Below are 23154 nucleotides of genomic sequence, written 5' to 3' on the forward strand. Positions count from 1 at the left end.
AAAGTGGAGGTTAAATTGCTGTCTGTGGAGGAGTCAGCTTTTTGATTTCATCAAAAATATTTGAGAGTGAGTAATTAATGATTTCATTTTTGGGTGAACTAACCCTTTAAGCACTGTTAAAATCAGACACTCTAAGGCCTGGTTTCATAGACAGGGCTTAAATTAAGCCAGGATTAGGCTTTAGTTCAATTAGGACATTTAAGTAGCTTTTATAAATGTGCCTTATATACATTACTGGTGTGCATCTTGAGACAAAACAATGTCAAAGTTGCTTTCATTTAAAACAGCTCAAAATACATTTTACTCTGCAACTAAGCTTAAGCCTTGTCTGTGAAACTGGGGACTTTTTCTCAAGTTGTTTTGGAATTGGTGTCTTGTAATGGAGTCATTTTCACTGTAAGGTATCTGTACTTTTATTCAAGTATAGTTTTCAGGTATTCTTTACACCTGTGTCCAGGATGCACCTCATCAAGTTAAAGAATCTAACATATTAAAGGCCGCTCACACAGAATGCATTTTGTGAGACATGGACAGTGGAATGGGTAAAAACAAAAATGTCTTTTTAGAAAGCCCTGTCTTGCGTGAGATGCTGTACATGTTGAGTGCAACAGTCAAATATGTCAGTCTAGTGCATGTTTACATAGAAAACAATGGAAAAGCAATGCAGTGTAATGCAAAAATGCAAGATGCAGGACAGTGTAATGGGGAAAAATGTTGAGGAATGGAAGAAAATGCAAGGTCTAAAAAGTCATTTTAACTTAAACTGCGTGTCGAAGATTAATGGTCAAAGATGCCCGTCGACTGCATGTTTACATCAACAAAAAAAAAAAGTCGGAAAAGTAGTGCAGTGGAAATCAATATATATATTAAAGGCTATATGAGACGTTTATCTCACTACTTGATTTCCATCCTTTAATTTATATTACAGTTTTCTAGTTTTCTGAAACCTTTGAGTAGGTGTGTCCAAGCATTTGACTAGTACAGTATACGGTAAGTGCAAGAAATGACAAGCCAGAGGTGGAGAGCATGATGTATGAACCATAAACAAACATAAACCAGACATGCCATTCAGTTTGATCTCCATCCTTGTATTCGATGAACAACATGTCATGTGCAAGTCTCACATTCTTACATTCTGTTAGTATGTGGCATCAATTCATTCTGAACACCACAGTAAGTACATTCTCTTGCTGGAGGTCTATTCATTCAACAGTCAATGCCCAGTATTACAAAATCATTATACTTTACATTTTGCTGCTTAAATTATTGACCCCTTCATACTGGTGAGAGTGACTGATCAGGATGTGTTCAGTTTACAGATACCAGTAAAGAAAAGGACAGCATCGAAAGTCATCAGATACTCCAGACCAATAAGGGGACACTAAAGAAATTGGTGTGAGAAATCAGAATATAAGTGGCATTGGACTTGTGCTTAGTTATGTAATAGGTTTGATGATACAAGTAACAAGTGCATTGTCCTTTCCAAATCTATTATAATACTTAAAGTATGTGGTGTTTAAAGGAGATACTGATGCTGCAGGCGATGGATTAAATATTCTCAACTTTTAAATTGTGTCATTTATTTGTCATTTCCTATAAAGCCAGCATCAATCTTTATTGCCATGTAATGCATAGTTGACAGTGACACATTATCATAAATAAAGGGCGTTCACACATACAGTGAGGTCGATGAGTGGCTGTATTGGTGGCTGTGGTTGTTGCTGGATGCCCTAATGTTATCTGTCAAAACCTTTTGAAAATATGATCACATCTGGGACGTAGTGTCGGTAAACAACTGAATCAACATCGCATTAAATTGAGCAGAATAATGACTCTACTGTCTTCTGTAAAGCTGCTTTAAAGCTGGTTTCATAATTGATTCATTTTACACGATTACGGTTATTAAAAAAATGAAAGTGACGATGGCAAACAAATGGCAAAGTAAAAATTAACACAGAAGGCTGCCTCCAAAACAAGTTAAATCCTCCCCCGAATAGCACTTCGGAGTGAGAACAATCCTGTCCGCCATGTGGAACTATTTGCACTGGAGGAACCTTTTCATAGTTCTTATAACTGATGGCGGAAGTACACAATTTTTGGGCGTATTCGCACCACAGGAACTGGGAACGAATGAGGGGGGCTCCAACTTCAGAGTAGAGTCTAACCCAGCACAATAGGAACTACCAGTGATGTAATTTGATTGGCTCTGTAAACACAGAGTTTATAGCCTATATATTTATTCCACGAACATGGAAAACAGTGATAGATGGAAAACTTTTTTGCATACTGTTTACTTCCTTTGTTTAACAGGTCATCTAATAACATATAAAACTAAATGAAGGAATTATAAACTAATGAATCATAAACTAATGAAGATGGATAATATCAGTGCTGTGTGCTCAAGCTTTGGCTAAGCCGTTCTCAGCTCCGTCAAAATAAACATTCCGCACAACAACGAGAGCAGCAGGATTGTTAGTAACTGCTTACATCCCTTCAGAGTTCCTACTGGCGGTGTGAATGCAACCAGGAAAATGGTCAAAGGGGAAGATTTAGTTCTCGGGGGACCACCCTGGCCGCAAGTTCCTATAACTGAGTTCCTATAAAAGCCCCTAGTGAAGGGTCGTTCCTAGTCTTTGTCTGAATGTCTGATGCATATAGCACTTAACTAGAAACACTTCAGGGTTTTCGTAGTCTTCACCTGGTTGGTTGAATTATACTGGATGTCCGGGAGACGTGTGTGTCCCGTTCTTTAAAGGTCTGCCTTGAAACAAATGCTGTGAAGCCAAACCCCCTCATGGAAAAAGAATGCTGTTGTGTTTAAAACTGTGACTATGAGCACTTATCAGGATCTTAATGCTGGATTTTGTATGTGAAGTTCGTGGCTCCATTGTTGTAGTAAACTTGCATGTCGGTCTGCCCAATGAAAGCTGCGATTGAGTCCAGACCTTCTGCCTTCAGTCTGAAGGTCTGGCTACACGAGACTAGGTCGTTCCAAACCAAAGTGTTCAAAACTTTCCACTTAAAAGGCCCCTTCGGAATTAAGGATTTTGAAGGGTACAACTGATAAACACTTTTCTCCCATAATTCTTTAAGCAGCGTACACAATTGTGCAATGACAATGCCTTCTTAATTGGCTCAGCGTTCCAAGGAACAGTTTTTTTTTGGTCCACTACTACATCCATCATCCATTTGAAGATCTCACTCCAAAGAGTAAACCCTTTGAAGGGATTAGGGCATAGGGAGGAGCTCTTCAGAATAGAACGCAAAGTTTGTTTATGGTTTGTAAATCTGCAGTTCTTCCAGTTTCCCTATTTGAATGCCAAATACAGACTACTGCCACCTGCTGGTATGGAGAATTATTTCCTCGCACACAGGTGCAGAATGAATGTGCCAGTTGGCTGTAGTCTTTGCATTGTGTTTAAACACAACATTTTGGCCCAGACGCAGGCGACATGAGGCAACACCACAGTTGGTTTTCATTGCCACTAGCTCTTTGATGTCGGTTTGGTGTGTCTGGGCCTTACCAAACTTCTCCATCTTACAACACCTAACTACAGTATCTCACAGGAGATGGATCATGTGTGCGCCAGTGTCTATTGCTCTCAACATTGCATGGACACTCATATGTGCATAATATTGAACTTTTCTCAACTTTGCCACATTGCATTACCAAAGGCTGCCGTTGTTGAACACAAATGGTTTTTGTCACTGGAAACCGCTGTATGTGTGAACGCCTCTTAAGAGTGACTGCATGGAGCAAAACCAGGAAGCTGTGAAAGAAGCAAAGACATTAAAAAAAAGTGTGTTCCAGTTTTAAGTCAAGTCGGTGGTTAAATTGTCCTTTCAAAAGCTTGTTTGGATCTGCTTACGCTGTCTTTCATAGGAACGGATTCTGATTGTGTTGGTCTGGATCTCCAAGCGTGGATGTCGTTGACAGGGGTAGCAGCGGTTGAGGGAGGTGTCCAGGGATCAGCGGCGGGACCTGTGCAGACTGTGTGAAGGTACTAGGCAGGGAGCTGGGCTGGTTGCTGGCAGCCATGGGTAGAGAGGGATTAAATGGGAGGGATGTAGGCAAAGGGGATGTGGAGCTGGGACGCATCTGATTAAGTGTGAGGCGGGGTTGTGGTTCGTGTTGGAATGGATTAGAGGCCGATGGAGCACTCAGGCCTAAATGGGATAAAGTCCAAAATGAATTAAAATAATATGGATTTTGACGCACGTGACAAGTAGTAGTTTGGTCTAATGGTGCGTTCTAACCTGATAAAAATGGGTTGAAGTTCTTGGAAGGAGGGTTGGAGGGTATCAGAGAATCCAAGTTGACGAGTGATGCTCCGGTGGGACCCAGAAACGCCTCTGGAGTACTGGAGGTTAGAGGAGCTGTTTTTGGTAGACCTTCGCCAAGGGAAGACATATTGAAAGGCTCAGGACTACCGTGGCCATTTACATTTGCCTGACCTCCATCCATAGCCTCATCAAATAGATCATCATCTATATAAGTATAAAACAAAAGAAAAATAAATTCAGAAATTAATTTATATATATACATACACTACCATTCACTAATTTGGGGTTGGGATGATTTTTTCATGTTTTTGAAAGAAGTGTCTTATGTTCACCAATGACCAAGTCTACATTTATTTGATCAAAAATACAGTTCAAATATTATATTTAAATTGAATATAAAATTTTATTACAGTTTAAAATATTTTTTTTCTATCTGAATACATTCTAAAATGTAATTTATTCATGTGACAAAGAATCTGAATTTTCAGCATCATTACATCATTGATGTAACATCATTACATTCAGTCTTCATTGTCACATGATCCTTCATGTGATTTTTTTGTGTTGATTTTTCAGAGTGGGAAGGGGATTATTGTGATGATTTTTCAGTTTTTTTTTTTTTTTAATGAAGTTCAAAAAGATCAGCATTTATTTGAATTAGGAATCTTTTGTGACATTATAACTGTCTTTAATGTTGTTTTTTGATCAGTTTAATGCATCCTTGATGAATAAAAGCATTCATGTCTTTCAGAAGCCCAAAATTTTGAAAGGTAGTATAAACATGAAATATTTCCATGGCATAAATTCAAACTATTCACAGGCAAACACACAAACAAAAACATGAAAACATTAAATGGAATGAGTAAATGAAATAGAATATTAAGTAGTGATTGTTAATATTAATAATATATTAATATTAATAGGAAATAAAAAATAAGAATTTAGTTCAAGAAGAGCAGAGTGCTGTGATTGCCTGAGGGACTTGCTGCACGAGGGGAGGGAGTTTTGAGAGGCCCGATAGATCCTTGTATGTCTGCAACTGGGGGAGAAAATGGATCCACTCCAGTTCCTAGAGAATTTAAAGACCCATGAAACACTGGAGTTTGTGATCTGTAGTTCACGTCTAACTCGAGGTCATCTCGCTAATGTACACTTCCACGTTGACGATAAACATTTAGCAGATACACACATTTAAAATTGACTTTCTCTTCAGGGAAAACAAACCCAGATTGTTGTGCACAGTAAGAACAGGAACATTTATTAGCAAAGTAAATTTTTTAATAGCATCTTTAATTAGTATATTTAGTATATTTAGCATCTTTAGCTTGTAAGTGTTATTGTATTCACTCAGTGTGTCACCATGCATTCATATTTACATCAGGTGTGGCCAGTGATATAATCTACAGGTTTATGTTATACCATGTGCAGAGGAGATCCAAGTCTGACTGATGGACAGAGGGCTTGAGGCGTTCTGAGGGGCGTCCCATGGGTCAGGATGTGGCTGCGGCTGGGACCAAGGCTGGGAACGAACACTTGATGCAGGCGGTGCCATCCATGAGCTTCCACGGCCATGGCTTAAAGAGCTGGGCTCTGCTTGAACACAATCCAGCAGGTGTGTGAAGTTCAGTATTGCTGGACGTTTATGCTCATTTTGCAGAAAGGTGCACACTTAAGTAATTTTTTGTTGAAATTTCATTGGCTGAAACAACAGTCTTTGGCTTTATACTGACATGTATCAGGGTAAGGTAAATAAGTGGTTCTCAACCGTGGGGCCTCAGCACACTTCCAAAAAAGCTGCATATTTATATATATATATATATATATAAGCTATATAACTCCTAGTTTCTTTATATAGAAAATCTGAAAATGAGCAGCTTTGTCATTCTAGCATGAGTATCTGAAGTATCTTGGTGTGCCTTCAAATATTGTCTTTGACAAGAGGAGGCAAAAAGGCTGAAAACCACTGGTGTAGGTGGAGCAAACATTTTTGGTTACCATGGTCATTGAGGAACGCCTAATCTAATCGCTTTTCACAGGCATATTTGTCACCCATGACTCATTTATTTCGCAACCTGAAAGAGTCCATCTGCACCAAATGCAAGTAAAAACAGGTTATGGGGATTAAAAAAATGACTGGAGTTGGCCAGGAGCACCCAAGTTTGAAACCCACTTGGGTCAAATCTCCTTACAATTTTCCTACTTTCGCATATGTGCTTTGTCAAGAAGAAAAAAAAAAAAAAAAAAAAAGTAAAGTTCCAATAAAATAAAATAATATGCAAAATAAAATTTTGTACTGTTAGGGAACTTTTATGGACAAAACATTTTCTTGAATGAACAGCCTTTGGCTGATGTGGCTAAAACAATTTTGTAGAATATTATGTAGATTAAATGCATTTTATTTTTTTAAACATATCTGTCAAAAGAAATTGGGTGGACCTTTACTGATAAAGGGTTAGTTCTCCCAAAAATGAAAATAATGTCATTTATTACTCACCCTCATGTCGTTCTACACCCTTAAGTGACAAGAATACTTTTTGTGTGCCAAAAAAACCAATATAAAAACTTTTCAACAATATCTATATGGGCCAATTTCAAAACACTGCTTCAGAGCTTTACGAATCGAATCAGTGGATTGGAGCGCCAAAGTCACGTGATCTGAATCACTAATTCGAAACAAAAGATTCATAAAGCTTCGAAGCTTCATGAAGCAGTGTTTTGAAATCGACCCATATAATTATTGTTGAAAAGTCGTTATTATGTTTTTTTGGCGCACAAAAAGTATTCTCGTCACTTTAAAACACTAAGATAGAACCACTGTACTCACATGAACTGTTTCAAATATGTTTTTAGTACCTTTATGGACCTTGAGAGTTTGAATGGCTTTGCCCTCAATAGTCGCCTCACTGAAACATCAGATTTCATCAACAATATCTTAATTTGTGTTCCGAAGATGAACAAAGGTCGTACAGGTGTAGAATGACATTAATAAATGACATTATTTTCATTTTTCGGTGAACTAACCCTTCAAAGAGTGCAAATAGCTGAGATACATACATATTCAATCACATGTGGTTGTTGATCTTACCCAGACTATCCCAGGGGTCGGATCTCAGAGGACCAGCCTGGGCTAAAGCGCTATGGCCGGCAGATGAGTCCCAAGGTTTGGCAACAGAGGGAACGTCAGGAGCTGGAGCAAAAATATCTGCAAGATCCAACATGGCAGACTGCCAAAGGAAAGGACAGAAAAGCACTTTCAGCACATTCAGAAAGAGAATTTAGGTCAATACTGTATGCATCTACACACAAGCGTTCACGAAAAATCCTGCAATGGGGACATCTAACTGCAGTACAGTACCTCGAACTCAAGTTTCTAACAGCCCGAAGAACAATAATAAGGACGGCCTCAAAATGTCCATCTCTCCAGACAAATGATTTGTCATAGTAACTATTAATCCATTTATATCTTCTAAATAAATGCATCAGAAGAGTCATTTAGAAGAGTTTGTAAATAGCCAACAAGTTAAAAGAGTTGTCTCATACTCCTGCTCCTTTGGCCTCCATTTCTCGTTTGCTCTCCTCAAGTGCTTTCTGGAGCAACGACTCGTCTCCCTGGCGACTTCGCTGTTCCTAGCAAACAACAGACATCCTTAAGAACACAACTAGAGAGAAAGTCTACACACACAAAAAAAAAAAAAACATGTATGCACATTCATCCTATCATACTTTTTTTCTGGAGATGCACCAGTTGACCGGCCATAAATCGGAAATTTTATTTTGGCCAATCTCTATTACGGACTTGCACACAAACTTTGCAATAAATTCCCAAAATGTCATTTGTGTTGATATTAAGAAGTCTGTAAATAGGACGTTAACACAGGCCAGAGACGGAACGCGCTGAAGATGGACGCAAAGAGGAGAACAGAGACGTGCCAGCAAAGAAAATATTGCAAGCTCACTGTTCTTGATGCTCGAAATATAAGTAGAAAAATATGAATATAATATTTTAATATTGATTTGGGGGGGGGGGGGGGGGGGTATTAAAAATTTTAGACAACATTTTCTTTTCCTCTTATCTCTGCATAAAATAGTGTTTATAAGCCCAGCGCTGCTGTTCCATAAGCGCCACCTACTGTTGAAGAGTGTAAATAACTATTTCAAAAGCTCAGTTAATAAATAAACTCAAAAAACTATTGGTGCTTGAAAAGCTTAATATGCCACTCATGCTTCAGGTGCCTACCTGCTGATGTTCCTCTTTACTGAGACTCAGAGCCAGCTGAAGTTGAGCCTCTTCATCCATGTCCAGAGCAACAGCAGCAACAGGAGGAGGAGGAGCTGGCTAGAGATTTACAATCAGACAATACACAAGCAGTGTCATTCACAACATACAGGCATGTTACTGGAACTAGCAGGCAACTAATGAATGAAGGGAGGGAGTAGCTGTGACTCCTGGTAAAGCTGTACCTTGTGCGCTTCCTCCTTACTGAGACTCATTGCGATCTGAAGTTGTGTCTGTTCATCAATATCCACAACTGGAGCGGGCTAGAGGAGAAGAGTGCAATTATATTGTTGCTGCTCAAACAAACAGCTCCACTCAGCCTGATTTATGAGCATTGGATCAATGCTCCAGTACAGTAACACACTAAGAGTCACAGTAGCTTCACTTAGACCTGCATTATCAGTGAGTGCAGATGCTAATGTGCTCTCTTCACACACTGGCAACACTGTCAGATCATGACTGAGCTCTTTCTGGACAATGCTGATGGAAGACAGCAACATGTCACCCTCATCTTCAGTGCACTCCAAAAACAAACCATTTGTTCACATGCCAATTGGAAATTTGGTGCTGTACTAAAGCCTCCAAGCAAATAATGAGTTGTTACAATCTTCTACATGAAGACAAATTACCTCCATGAAGGACATTACCAAAAGGACATTTTAAAACAGATCTCAGACAAGATGGATTTTTTCATACAGCCTCTCCCCATGAAAGTGCTGCTTCTTTTCTGTGATTACATATTTCCTATTTATAGTGTTTAACCTTGTTTGTTACATAGCCAATAGCCAATTTAATTTAGATTTTCTACTTGGAAGTAGGTGATATAAGGGGAAGAGGACAAATATACTCAAACCTGGGTCTCGAACCTGGGTCTCCGGCATGGGAATCGGACGCTCTAACAAGGAGGCTAAAGGCTGCAACCTCTAACGTCAGTTGCTAGAGTATATCTTGAGATCAGAGGAGTGAGGTTTACTTGCACAGCGACTACTAGCTGGCCTCCGTTGCACTCACTCCCCTAAACCTCACTCCCATCCGGGTTACGGCACCAATGTAACCTCTCATCCAGGTCCTATTCACCCCGCTCTGCACGGGCCTCAAACCTGGGTCTCCAGCATGGGAGTCGGAAGCTCTAAGAAGGAGGCTAAAGGTTGCAACCTCTAGCATCAGTCGCTAGAGCATCTATTGAGATCAGAGGAGTGAGGTTTACTCACACAGCGACTTAACCCTTAAATGCATGACTGTTTCGCCAATCATTCTTACATATTCGGGTCTTTATCGACCCGGATCTATATCTAACACTGATGGATCTCTACCTGTCGCGATAATATAAAACTTACAGAAAAATTACAGAAGAATAAAATAAAGCATATTTTGTTACCTTTTGGAGCTTGAAAGGGCTCCGTTTGATCAGATGTTTTATGCCATCATCACTGTCCTTGTTAGAGCTCATTTCCCAGTAAATTCAGCAAATATTGGGCTAGTTTTATGTTTGAGGTCACGAATATGAGCCCATTTGCGATCTCAAACGTATTCTCAAAACTATATAATTTTCAGCATCTTCAAAATCAATATTTCGATCGCTAACAGCTTCAAGATTCATCCTGTAACAGTTACAGTCATATTTGATTGTGTTCAGTACTTGTTCTGCAGTAAATCGCTGAGCCATTTCATGTTTTTCTTATTATTTCATTTTCTGTCTGAATGAGTCGTCACTTCATCATTGTGTATCAGACATTGCCACCTTGTGGAATAAAGGTGAATCGCACTTATTCCGTCATCTAAGATTCAATTATTGTTGTGCAGAAAAAATATACGTACACTCATACACACCTCGGGTCGTTTGCGACCCTATACAGTTTTTACAAAAAATGAATAAAAAAAAAATATTTTATAATTTTATAATTTTATGATTTTTTTCTTGTTATATTCTTTATAATGAATTGATTGAGGAATACCAAGAAGTTCTAACTTTAAAAAATTAACGAGGAGGACAGTAGTGAATGATGTCCCGGGTCACTAAAGACCCGAGGTATGCATTTAAGGGTTAATAATGGACAAAGATTTGAATATGCCTGTAAGTGCAAGATCGTCAATATCTTTTGTTCATTACAAAATACCTAATGTACTAATGCTAAAAACAAAAACAAAAAAACACTTTAATGTTCTCATAATATACATTGCAGCATCAGCTCTTTTCTCAGAGTCTGAAATGGCTTGATCAAGGATTCGGCCTCTCTAAATCTCTTCTTTCTGCAATCCTACTCTGCTCTGATTGGTCAGATGGCCCAGTTTGTTGTTCATTGGTCGACTCCTTACAGCGTGTGTCGGAAATCAAATGCCCATTTACCATAATTATCTGAATTTCACCTCAGCACTTGATGCACAGTGATACAAACAATAACAATGATGTTGGTTTCGCTCTATTAATTTGAACTGGAGTCCTCATTCTTTGGAAGTGCATGCAAAGCGACAACACAAACCAAACTCTTCCAGGCCTCAGCTACAACTACAGTGTTTGAGGGTCAAAGTAAATGTTGTTTGTAGGCAGCCAACAAAGACCACAGACTGACATTATGCAAACTTGTTACAAACCAACGTAGGTTTGAGGCTAAAGTAAGACTGGAATTACTGACGACTTGTTTCAGGCAGTTCAGAATTGATTCATTCTTTTCGGAGACAATAATTGAATCGTTTTTAATTTTTTGTTAACTTAAGCCAGGGACACACTTAACGAATAGCTGAAACATTCTAAGGCTGAGCTCAACACACAAAGACTGTTTCCTTCCAATGAAGCAGATTTAAATACTTACAGAATTTAAACACCAACTGTAAACACCGACTGAACGCAACTGGCTCTGACTTGGTGCGTTTGGGCATGATCAGTCGTAAGTATCAAATTGCATTCATAATCGGCCTTACAATCATTATGTGTATCCCCGGCTTTAATCAGTTGGTCTTGCTGCTGGACAGTGCTCTTAGAAATATGAATGGCACTGTGCTGGGTCGCCACACAATGTCTGTAAAACCTGCATCCTGAAGCAAAACCAGTAGAGAACCACTGATTCTGATCCAGTTAATAGTAGGTCTGTCTGTGTGTGTGTGTGTGTGTGTGTGTGTGTGTGTGTGTGTGTGTGTGTGTGTGTGTGTGTGTGTGTGTGTGTGTGTGTGTGTGTGTGTGTGTGTGTGTGTGTGTGTGTGTGTGTGTTTGTTTAAACCTCACCTTCTCGCTCTCCTCTCGGCTCATGGCCAAGGCCAGCTGCAGCTGAAGTTCCTCCTCCCCGCTCGTCTGCGGCCGGGCCCGCTCCAGATCTGGGGCCAGATGAGGAGAGGAAGAGGAGGCTGGTAGGAAGAAAAGAGAAAATGCTTGATTCAACTTCTTGGTTTGGAAGAGAAAGGACTGGCACCACCACCACTGAATGTTAAACAAGCACCCAAATCACTGTTGTTCCATGCCCCGGCTGGAATTGCTTTCCTGTGCCTGTTTGACTCTGCTTTTGAAACAATGGGGTGTCTGTGTGGGGCATTTGAAGAGGGACGGGGTGATGGGGCTTACATTATAATAATCCCCCATACAGGTTTTATCTGACAGTTCACCCATCTGTGCCATGGCATTCTGATGCATCATAATTAACTATAATAATAAATAGTAGTAGTAGTAGTATGTAAGTATGTACAGTTTAATGATTAATAATATTTCACTTTCATACATGGTGACATGCTAATGCTACTTTCATGTCTTTAAATTAAAGGTAGGGTAGGCAATTTTGTAGCAGCTAGCAATAGCAAGCTAGCTTTGAAAGCATTAGATCCCACCCTCCCTTCAGAGCGTCTCTAAAGCCACGCCTCCTTCAAAACACATGAATGCACAGGTCGCACACAGCCAGAGAAGATTCTACAAAGCATCCAGAGAGACGGCGTAAAATTACCTCATGTCTCAAATCACATAACATTACAATAATAATGAACATAAACAACTTATAGAGCGCTAACTTGTACCAGCCGATTGCTGCAGATTTATTTTGCCGTTGATAGCGTTGACATAGAAACACTTAAATCCGAGTGTGAGGACCTGAACAACTCCAGGTAGAATGTCTCAGGTTGCCATCTCGTAATTACAGTTACGATATGTTTGAACACAGCATAAGCTCATTTTGGTTGAGGATGAACTGTTAAAGGTGGCTGCTGTTCATTTGCGGCGCTCTATGACTGTCTATATTAGGGCTATGCGATTTATCGGGAATAAACTGCATGTGATTTGGCAAAGGCTGCAATTATTTAATGCGCAGCTTGTCAGAGCTGTACGGCTCTGTGACCAGTAGTAAATGCTTCTCCATCTGAAAGCCAGAGGGCGCTCTTGCACAGAAACTCCAAATATGCCCTGCCGCAGAGGAAGATAATGCGTCATATCGCTGTAGTTGAATAAACAGAAGATTGAAACACTTTGATTGATTAAACGTAACTACTAAACACACCTTATTCTGTGTAAAGGCTGATTTATACTTCTGCATCGAGTGAACACCATAGCTACACAGTAGGCTGTATGTAGGGCCGTGACGGTGGCAAAGGGGGAGGGGGACGGGGTTTGGTTTTATGTATATATATATATATTAGAGGTTAGACTGGCGTTTCGCCGTCATTTTGATGGACAGGATCATAAAAAAATCCATTATAATCAATAATTACCTGTCATTTTAATTTTTATATTTTAACGATAAGACATTTTTTCACAAACTTATAGGATAAGCAAATAGGCATAGGCTTGCATTTATTTTATACTATGAAAAGAAAGTTGATCAAAGACTGCGTCACTTTCAGTTTTCATCTTGAACACTTGTCACGGATGTGAGTGAATGCGATCATCCTTTCCTCTTTACTACTGTACAGAACGAAATAAACATGACTGAAAATAAAAAAAATATGTTGAAAGACAGTAGCTTACCGAAATCTGTATCACGTCAGTTCAATCAGTGTTGCAAACAATGTCACCTAACATTATACCTCAGAAAAGCCATTCGTTGACCATTAACTTATAGTCAGCAATAAAAATAACAAAACTTAATTATGTAAGTAAGCATAAGTAACTTTATTATTATTATTATACAATTTACTTAAACTGGGTTCTCGTCTGTGTGTAATCAAGCGCATCATTCTCATTTTATTCTGGAGACTGTACTCGCGCTCTGCTGCCACACTGGAGCGTACTCACCACCTACTGGACAGGGGTGGGAATTACAACAAGTTTACATACAAACTATAATCTGTCAAAATGATGGACGGGCTTCCAGTTTTTTTCCGTCACTGCTAAAAAAAATTCCATCGAAGACGGAAAATTTTCAGTTAACAGGATCTCTGAGATATATAAATAGATATTATATATGACGTCACACTACCGCCGGTGACACTCCACAACCGCGGTGACAACTTCACCACCGCGGTGGCGCGGTTGTCATGCCTACCGTCACAGCCCTAGCTGTGTGTAGCACGCGTAGCCTACGATATAGCCTGATGTGCACCTCTTTAAAAATGTAACAATACGTTAATTCTACACGGACCACAAGCGCTGTGATTGGTCTGCTAGAACCCCTCCCACGGGTCAAAAAACTGGCGCGGAGCAATCGAAGAAGAACGGGCGTTTTCAACTTCCATAGGAATGAAAAACGCTCTGTTTCAGGGGACACATGCAGTCATACTGCAACAAAAAGTCATTACCTATTTGCCGCTTCTCTGCCGTTTCTGTTTGTAAGCTTCTCTGACAATGTACATGACAAGTTGCTTCTTCTTTGGCTTTTGCCTTGATGCTCAACATGACCGCGGACACTGCCTACTAGTGGTCTGCATGCACATTGACGCAGACAACGATGCAGAAGTATAAATGAAAACAGACGCATAGCCTGCGGCGCAGAGGCTCCGGCGTAGGTCCGATACAGAAGTATAAATCAGCCTTAAGAAGCCACATTATCTCACACTCAACTGTCGTTATGAAGTGAGTTTGGAGTAAAAACATGCTATTAAATGTTGTCTTTTGTTGGACAAGATGTTAATAAATGCTTCTCATGGAAAGATGTTTGACGTGTGTTGCTTTTTCAAATGCACATTATAAGCGACAGGATGGGTTAGCATTTGGAGCCATACTTCATTGTCAAGCTGCGCATAAAAAAAAAATTGCAGCCTTTGCGATTTCATAATCATACCAAGAATCACGTTTAAGCAATAATCGTGTTTAAGTTCAATGTTATTTTTCGTATTGTGCGATAAATCGTGCAGCCCTAGTCTATATGTACATGTTTTAATATTTAGACCACTTTTAATATTGATTTCTATCAGGATGTGAAGAGAGTTTCAACCAGAATAACAAAAAGTGTTTGTGAAGAAAATTGCCTACCCTACCTTTAACCCTTACATAATTGTGGTTTTATTTTCTGCACTGTGAATTATTTCCTCATCTGAACTGTTTGAAAGAAGCAGTGCACCCATACAGAAAATAGCCCAGAAAATGGCATTGCGGTTTTCCAGTTGCAATCACTTCCACTACAGTGCTTCTGAATGGCTGCGTCTGGCCTGGAATGCACTGGTGGAGAGACATGGGCAACTCAACATTACCATTGGCTCCTGTGAGGCACAAATCACAACTTTTAACATTATCTCCTCAAAATCATGACAATCTGACCCTGTAAACTGTGTCAATCAACACACTTTTCATAAAGTGACCATGGAAACAAATGATGGGAAATTTCTGTACTTTCCCAAAATACCTGGCATCATGACAAACAAGTTGGTCTATTGTAAGTAAAAGTGAAACTTAGCTGCACCTTATGTCATCAAAGACTTGATTTCAGAAGATCAGTCCTTGTGGAACTAAATATGTGGTCTGTCGTACCATATGAGAGAGGGCCTGTTAGTCTAGAAAAATGTGACTATCAAATTAGATTAAAATTAAGGACTGTCAGTCAATTACATATTTTAATCAAATCAATTACATGATAAGCTGATTAACTCACAGAAAGTAATCTTCATGTTTAAATAGATTGCCATACATATACATCTGCCAATGAAAGCATATGACAGTTTCAGCTGATCTAGAAGTTTCACTGTAAATGCACTGTAAAGTCACAGTAAGTGTAGTGATAACACAGCTCATCAATGTCAGTTTCAAAAGAGTGGACCACACAAAAGAAGCCAGGTGGCATTTCCTGTCCAGCAGGTGAAAGATAGAGTTTGAAAAGAACTAGCATTGTTTACAACACAAATCAACCTGAAGCCTCCAAAAAATCAACACAGGTCTCAAACTAGTGAGAAAATGAATGAATATGTGAAGAATGTAGATGCGTATCAGATCCACAGTTACACATGCATCATTTGATCAAGCCTACATGTAGTCATCCACACCCTCATGAGGCACTTCACATTAGAACGTTACATTTCACACGTTTACAAAAATGAGGAAGTAGAACTTCCAAAAGAATGAAGCATGTCTAATATGGGCTAAAAGCACAAGGCCATGTGTGATACACATCTCTATGTACACAGTGTGTGTACACATTTTTCACTACGGACATTGATTAACCATTGGTTTAGTTAACTTCTACAGCTGATTGATTTCCAAATCCCTAGTCAAAGAAAGAACTATCCATTCCAGTGAAGTCAGTTGAAGTCAAACATTTCTGATATACATTAAACGGTGAGTTAATACAAACATGAAAATTCTGTCCTCGTCTACTCAACCTTGTGTCACTCTAAGACTTTTGTTTATCTTCAAAACAAATGAAAATATTTTTAATGAAACCCAAATGACTACTGTCCTACCATTGAAAGTCCATTACACCAAAACTTTAAAGCTTAAAAAGTTTTGATGTCATCTAATGCTGTGAAACACTAGTAATAGCAGTAATAATACCACTAGTACACAAGTTAGTACAACACAGTTTAATGTAATATTCAGCAAATCTCAAAATATCTATACATGTTTCATACTGTACATTATTATGTTCTGACGCCTAAACTCACTTCTATTTCAATATCGGTGCATCCCTCAAAAAATCACTTAGTGATCTGTGCATTTATCCACTGAACTGTTGTGATTGGTCTACTCTGCTCTGATTGATCAGACGGCTCAGTCTGTTGCAAAACCAAACTATTCCAGGCATCAGCTACAACTACATTGTTTGAGGGTCAAAGTAGACGTTGTTTGTGGGCAGTCAATGAAGACCACAGGCTGACATTATGAAAATGTATTACAAACCTACGGAGGTTCCAGCAGGAATTAAGGCTGGAATCATTGCACTTTGAAACTTTGGAGACGTTTACTTTCAGAAACAGCTACAATAAGAAAAAAAAAACATAATAGGGACACTTTTAATTATTGTTTATAACCGTTTTCGAATCCATTCAGGCGATCTCCGGGTCTGGCGGTACCACTTTTAGCATAGCTTAGTCTAATCAGATTCAATGAACTATGCTAAGCTATGCCAAAAAATGGTACCGCCAGACCCGGAGACCGGCTGAATGGATTAGAAAACGGCAAAACTCAACTGCTAACTCTAGGGGAGTTGGAAAATGAGCCTATTTTCAAAAAAAGTGGAGTGTTCCTTTAAGTGAGTGACTCTGCATTCATCAACAGTAAGAGCAGTCATACTCACAGTTGAAGGAGGAAGGTGAGCCCCTCGGCCTGCTTTGTTCTTCACCATACAGTGCTTCCATACTGGGTTGACTGGTAGGGCGTCCCGGATAGGGAGGTGGTAAAGATCCATAACCACCGCTTCCTGCCACGCGCTCGCGGGTCTTTAGTGCCTGTGATCGCTCCTGCTTGAGCTTCTCGTCATCCCTGAGCAGAGCCACCAGCTGCTTGGACTTTTCCCGGACGCTCATTCCCTGGTCCTGCCCATCCCGGTCGATGTACTGGAAATCCCGCAGAGTCTGGATGGCGTAGATGTTCTCCTTGCACTGCTGAGCCACTCGCTCTGATCCGGACTTGATCAGATAGTCCAGCAGAGTGAGGGCCTTGTACACGTGCCGCCAGTTCTTGCCATGGTCATTGAGCCTCTTCCAGATAATGCCCATGACTTCGGTGAACGCCACCACATTGAACGTCAGGTCTGCAATTTCCATCAAGAGCGAGGATGGAGGACCCCACGGATCATTGGACGTCGCCTCCCTGACCTTGATCTCTGCGTCCGTATAGTTGTTCACAATGTTCTTCATCTGACGCCGTAAAGAAGAGGTCGTCATGATGACTTTGGGTGTGGGGTAATGACGATGGATGCACTTTTGTTTATGATAAGGAGTGCAATGTTTGCCACAAAGACGAAAAGTTCAGCAATCTCCTGTTACAGTTTTGTTAACCTGAAGAAAAGAGAGGTGCAAATTAAAATGTTATATTTCAGAAACATGCCTCATCTCAATGGAACATACCGTAGATGGATTCCCTGGACTTCTTTGGAAAAATACCTACCTGATATTTCAATGGATTCATTAGCTTTTTGGCAAAACCTACCCTTGTGAAACACTTTAGCAAAGTTCAGATAACCTACCCAATCAGCCAGAGGCATATTTACAAATAACCAAGTCACCTCTGTCCCACGACAGTTTTACAACATCCCTCCTTCACCCCAAATCCTTACTCTCAACTGTTCCTATCCTAGCCAGGAGCTGGGTGCCAAATATATATACTCTTTACTCTATTTGATTATTTGTAAGTGTAGACTTGTGAAAGAATACTCAAGCGTGAACTGAACGTAATGTTTTTAGACATTTAATTGTTATAAATGTTATTTACAGTTAAAACTAAAATGTATTACAGTTTAAATGTAAATCAAATGCAATTAGCTGAACTTTAGAGCGCTTTTTGACCCACTTGAGTAAGACCTAAGTGAATATAGATTAGACACAGATTTGAAGTCCAAGGGTACCAGTTCTTCTAATATGGAATCAAAAGACATAACTCAGCTCCTCTCTACAATATAACACAAACCATCTGCATCCAACATGTCTTCAAAGAAATGAGCACCAGCTGAGGAACGTGGACTTGAAAAAAACATCCCGAAAATCTGCTCTTTTGGTCTTTAATAATTTCAGCTATTTTTACCAATAATCATGGGTGTTAAAATGGTCAAAAAGGCTGAAGTGTGCAGTTGAAAACCTGTTTGATGCCACAAGGTTCCAAAAGACGGGTTTCTCAGCGATGCCATATAGAAGAACCATTTTGGTTTGCCAAAGAACCCTTCAGTGTACAGTTCTTAATGGGTTAGTTCACCCAAATTCTGTCATTATTTACTCACCCTCATGTCGTTCCAAACCCGTAAGACCTTCATTCATCTTCAGAATACAAATTAAGACATAGTTGATGAAATCCGAGAGCTCTCTGACTCGTCCATAGACAGCAATATAATCACCACTTTCAAGTTCCAGAAAGGTACTAAAGACATTGACGTGACTGCAGTGGTTCAACCTTCATTTTATGAGCCGACGAAAAGACATTGTTGATTAAAGTCGGTATTTTTGTGTTGTTTTTGCACACAAAAAGTATTCTTGTCGCTTAATAAAATGAAGGTTAAACCCCTGCAGTCACATCTACTATTTCAACAATGTCTTTAGTACGTTTCTGGACCTTGAAAGTGGTCTATTTAGGGGTCAGAGAGTTACACTGTGTTCTGAAGATGAACAAAGGTCTTACATTTTTGGAACGACATGAGGGTGAGTAATAAATGACAGATTTTTTTCTTTTCCTTTCATTTATTCTCAGTGTGAAGAACATCTAAAGAACCTTTTTCCACTATAAAGAACCTTTTGTAGAATGGAAAGATTCCATGGATGTTAAAGATTCTTCATGGAACTATTGATGCTAATAAAGAACTTTTACTTTTAAGAGTGTAGAGCTGCAGAAATGACAGCAAGAAATGTCAGCAAAACTTTGACACCCAACTTCACTGGTAAAAATAGCTTAGAACCAGCAAAACTTGAAATTCACATTACACATCAGTGTAAAGGCCACGCGGACTTGCATCACAACATATGACCCGAGATAATGTAGGCTGCCAGAAAGAGAAAAATGTGGACATGTCTATAACCATTAACAAGCTATAACCAAATCTAAGTGCGACTTAATTGGAAGGAACGACTTCCTTGTGACTGACGCAACTAATCAAACACAAACCATCAACTGTTACAAACTGTACAAACATCAGTCAACCAAATGTGCAGCAGGAGTTAATACATTCAAATAAATCACTTAAAAACAAAGTCTTACAAACCATTCCTATTCTACAAGAATCAATGGGTATATATAAGAAGGGTTTTGGTCTGACAATGGTTGAACCATTTACACACAAATTCTGCTGGTGTTTCATGAATAAGACCCATTAAACATGGATTTTTTAACAGATACTGTTACCAGTCTACCATATTTATGCTTTCATTTGTAGTCTTAAGCAATACAAATAATTATATTATCTTGATGATACACAATATCCACAGTGTTGGTAAAATATGTCGCTGCTTAAAAATCATGAGCTTATACAATTTTAAAAGCATACTGCTATAGATTAAACTCTCAGTGTTTCATCTCAGTATAGGAACGATTGTATGTAAAGTATTCATCTAGCTATTGGAAATCCATCACTCACTGATGGAAAAAACACCACAGCTTCAGTTGCACTCTAATGAAAGTCTGTCAAAACAAACGCAAATGTTGGATTGACAAAGCCTGGCATGAAAGCTTGAAGGGATAGCTCATCCAAAAATGATAATTTTCTCAGTAGGGTCTAGTGTTGTTCCAAACCCAACATACTTTAAAATATTTTGTGCTCACAGAAGAAAGAAAGTCATACAGGTTTGGAACAACATGAAGGTGAATAAATGAAATTTTTGGGTGAACTATTCCTAAGTTAATATAATCATTCATTTTTATTTGTCTAGAAATATCACTGCTCTTTTCATGTTGTTGATTACATGCTATTGCAGTAGTCTACATTGTAGTTTGAATAGCAAAACCATAGAGTTAGTGTTAAGTTTCCTCTGAAAAATTATTAATAACTTTATATAAACAAGACCACACCCTGAATAAATAAAAACACACACACACATCAGCCATATGCTTCATACAGCAATGAGAAACGGATCTCATAGTGCACAGGCCGTGACCTTGATGTGGTGACACATTCCACTCTCGCTGAACTGGCTTTAGACGCCAATCAATAACAGCAGTTTGCTTAACATCACATTTCTGCTGAGAGTCTGTTGGATCACACAGTGCTGCGCAAAGAGGGTGGAATTTCAAAAACAAGCCCTGCTGACACATGGGCACAATACACAATGAACCTGTATGCAAGTCTCTCTCTTAAAAAAAAAAAAAAAAAAATCAGGTCTACATCCATCAGGGGGTTAATATAGTACAAGAAAGAGGGGCAGTTTTACTATGTGATATATAAGCATATTTATAAAATAATTTTCTTTATGCACACACTCATATACATCATAAGTTAAGAACTATAACTACAATGAACTTAGAAAAGGTTTGTCATAGTGACATCATCATGCTTTTCAGGAAGTAAATTCTGTAATGACTAGCAAATATCTCGTTTTTATCACTTCAGTCCTAAAATATCAACCCTTTTACCGAGGTTTTGTATTCGTTTGTTTGTTTTCTAAGGTTTGCTGATCATAATTTTATCGCATAATGTATTAATGTAGACTGAGATGACACACAAAGTAGCTAATCTTTGTAAATAATCTTAAACTGAAAATGATGCATTTTCATTTCATTGAATAACCTACAGAATTTCCACATGAAAAGTTGCATTATTGATTCTGTGTATATGGCTATATATACTTTGTCTAAATGTAAAATAACGTAGCGTAGGCTACACTCACGTTATATTAAAGATAAATCATATGGAAATAACTAACCTTATTAACCAAATGTTCTCTCATACATTTGTTTACTTAGTTGTCCACTTCACAAGATACAAATTAACTTTCAATCCAGGTAAAGAACCAGCTCTCCCACATTTCAGTATACTTGTTTGAAGATTTTCATCCAGCAAGAAGGTAAAGCAGACCCTTAAAGTCGTTTAAATGCATTTCGATGTTGTGGGACAGGAATAAAGAGGCGCTTTCGCAGCGTTCGCATCTTCATAATGCGGTATTGCGGCAGGAGAGGCTAATGTTGAAAGGCGGCATTTGGTTGCGTGACTCAGCTGGAATAACAGAGTAAGATTTGGAAATCTTATTTCGGCTCGCGAGAGGTAAAATCGTATTCATCTGAACGTCCTTTGTGTCCTTACCTCTCATTGCTTGACATAAAAGTCCCAACTGTGGGATCCTATCTGTAGCTGTCCTCCCCTCGACATCTCCGCATGCTTCCAGTGTTGATAGTTTTGGAATCTGGTTCAAATACACCAGACGTCCAACTCAGTCAAGCGCCGCAAAGTTTTGCCTTTGTGATTTTGTTGTTTCGTTCTGTGGAGGAGGCCTATCCGGTTAGGAGTTGTTGGTATATATCCCAAAAAAAAAAAGTCCCGGGCGCCAACCTCGCTGGCAACAGAACCCCCCCTTGTTAAAGGCCAGTAAAGTGAACCGAGGGAAGAGGCTGATGGAGGAAGGGAGGGCTGCTCAGTCAGTCAGTCAGTCGGTCTTAACCCGTTCTGCTCCAAAACGACACACACGAACCTGTCATCACTGACTGACCAGATATGCAGCTCTGCTTGGGAATGCGCTCTCAAATGACAAAAAGCACTTCCCATTTATAGGATACACAGATTGGTATGTTTACAACCCTTGCAATTTGTCTACTAGCCTAAAAGTCTACATAAATGTCAAAAATAAACAGGCAAAATATATTAATGAAACAATAAAACAAAAACAGGTTAAAATGGGTAACATTTAACCTCTTAATTGCCTTTTCCTCCATCACATATTTTAGTAATCATCAAATTTGGTATCATTCGAAAGCTTAAAAACTCTAAATTCTTCCTGTGAAAACAGTTTTTTAGCCGCCTTCTATATATTCAACTTAATAAAAAAGTGTAACTGACATCGCTTCAGTTAAGCTTTTTTCGCAAGTTGAATACGGAAGGTGTAGGACGTAGTATGAGCATTTTATGGAAGGCGGGCTGGCAGAAGCTAGATATTTTACTTTATAACTTGTTAAATGTGGATATTTTTCTTACACAAATGCTTCACTTCGCTTCAGGAGGCCTTTATTAACCCCCCAGAGCCGTGTAGAGTATGTTTTTGATGGATGGATGCACTTCATACTCATTGGTCCTGTTCACTGCCATTATAAAGCTTGGATGCATCAGGATATTTATTAATATAACTCTGATTGTGTTCATCAGAAAGAAGAAAGTCATATACACCTGGTTTGAGGGTGAGTAAAACTTGGAGTAATTTTCATTTTCACTTTCGCAACAATCTGCTAAATGTGTGTTCATAAAAAGATCGACCAACCTAGGCCTGCATTCAATAATTACAACCATTTAAGTTTGATGGTGCATTTTCATATCTATTCTTAAAGGATTAGTTCACTTTCAAATAAAATTTCCTGATAATTTACTCACCCCCATGTCATCCAAGATGTTCATGTCTTTCTTTCGTCAGTT

The 23154-nt window shown here is 39.0% G+C and overlaps 1 protein-coding gene across 6 annotated transcripts; it reads right to left on the bottom strand.

Moving 5' to 3' along the window:
- Positions 1-124: 124 nt before the first annotated feature.
- On the bottom strand, positions 125-22195 carry epn3a (epsin 3a). Of its 6 annotated transcripts, none has more exons than XM_067381375.1 (11): positions 21838-22195; positions 17197-17899; positions 11781-11899; positions 8746-8823; positions 8522-8620; positions 7825-7905; positions 7370-7508; positions 5704-5877; positions 5258-5353; positions 4258-4488; positions 125-4167 (listed from the first exon to the last, which is right to left on the bottom strand). In XM_067381375.1, exons 2-11 carry the CDS (start codon positions 17783-17785, stop codon positions 3878-3880), a joined length of 1896 nt encoding a protein of 631 aa, XP_067237476.1. In that variant the 5' UTR covers positions 17786-17899; positions 21838-22195; the 3' UTR covers positions 125-3877. The 6 variants fall into 6 exon arrangements, with proteins under 6 accessions (XP_067237476.1, XP_067237473.1, XP_067237474.1 ...); XM_067381372.1 differs by having other exon boundaries at positions 7825-7911; positions 21838-22193; XM_067381373.1 differs by lacking the exon at positions 21838-22195 and adding an exon at positions 21461-21818 and having other exon boundaries at positions 7825-7911.
- Positions 22196-23154: the final 959 nt, after the last annotated feature.

This window comes from Chanodichthys erythropterus, chromosome 3 (assembly GCF_024489055.1).
Source record: "Chanodichthys erythropterus isolate Z2021 chromosome 3, ASM2448905v1, whole genome shotgun sequence".
Classification (NCBI taxonomy): domain Eukaryota; kingdom Metazoa; phylum Chordata; class Actinopteri; order Cypriniformes; family Xenocyprididae; genus Chanodichthys; species Chanodichthys erythropterus.

Excerpts from the sequence above, each read along its gene's own strand:
- epn3a (XM_067381372.1), bottom strand. The coding sequence starts at position 17,785 with ATGACGACCTCTTCTTTACGGCGTCAGATGAAGAACATTGTGAACAAC. Across the intron at positions 7,509-7,824 it reads TGGAGGCCAAAGGAGCAGGA|TCTGCCATGTTGGATCTTGC; the intron begins GTATGAGACAAC and ends TTCCTTTGGCAG. Across the intron at positions 4,489-5,257 it reads TCGTGCAGCAAGTCCCTCAG|ATGATGATCTATTTGATGAG; the intron begins GCAATCACAGCA and ends ATACTTATATAG.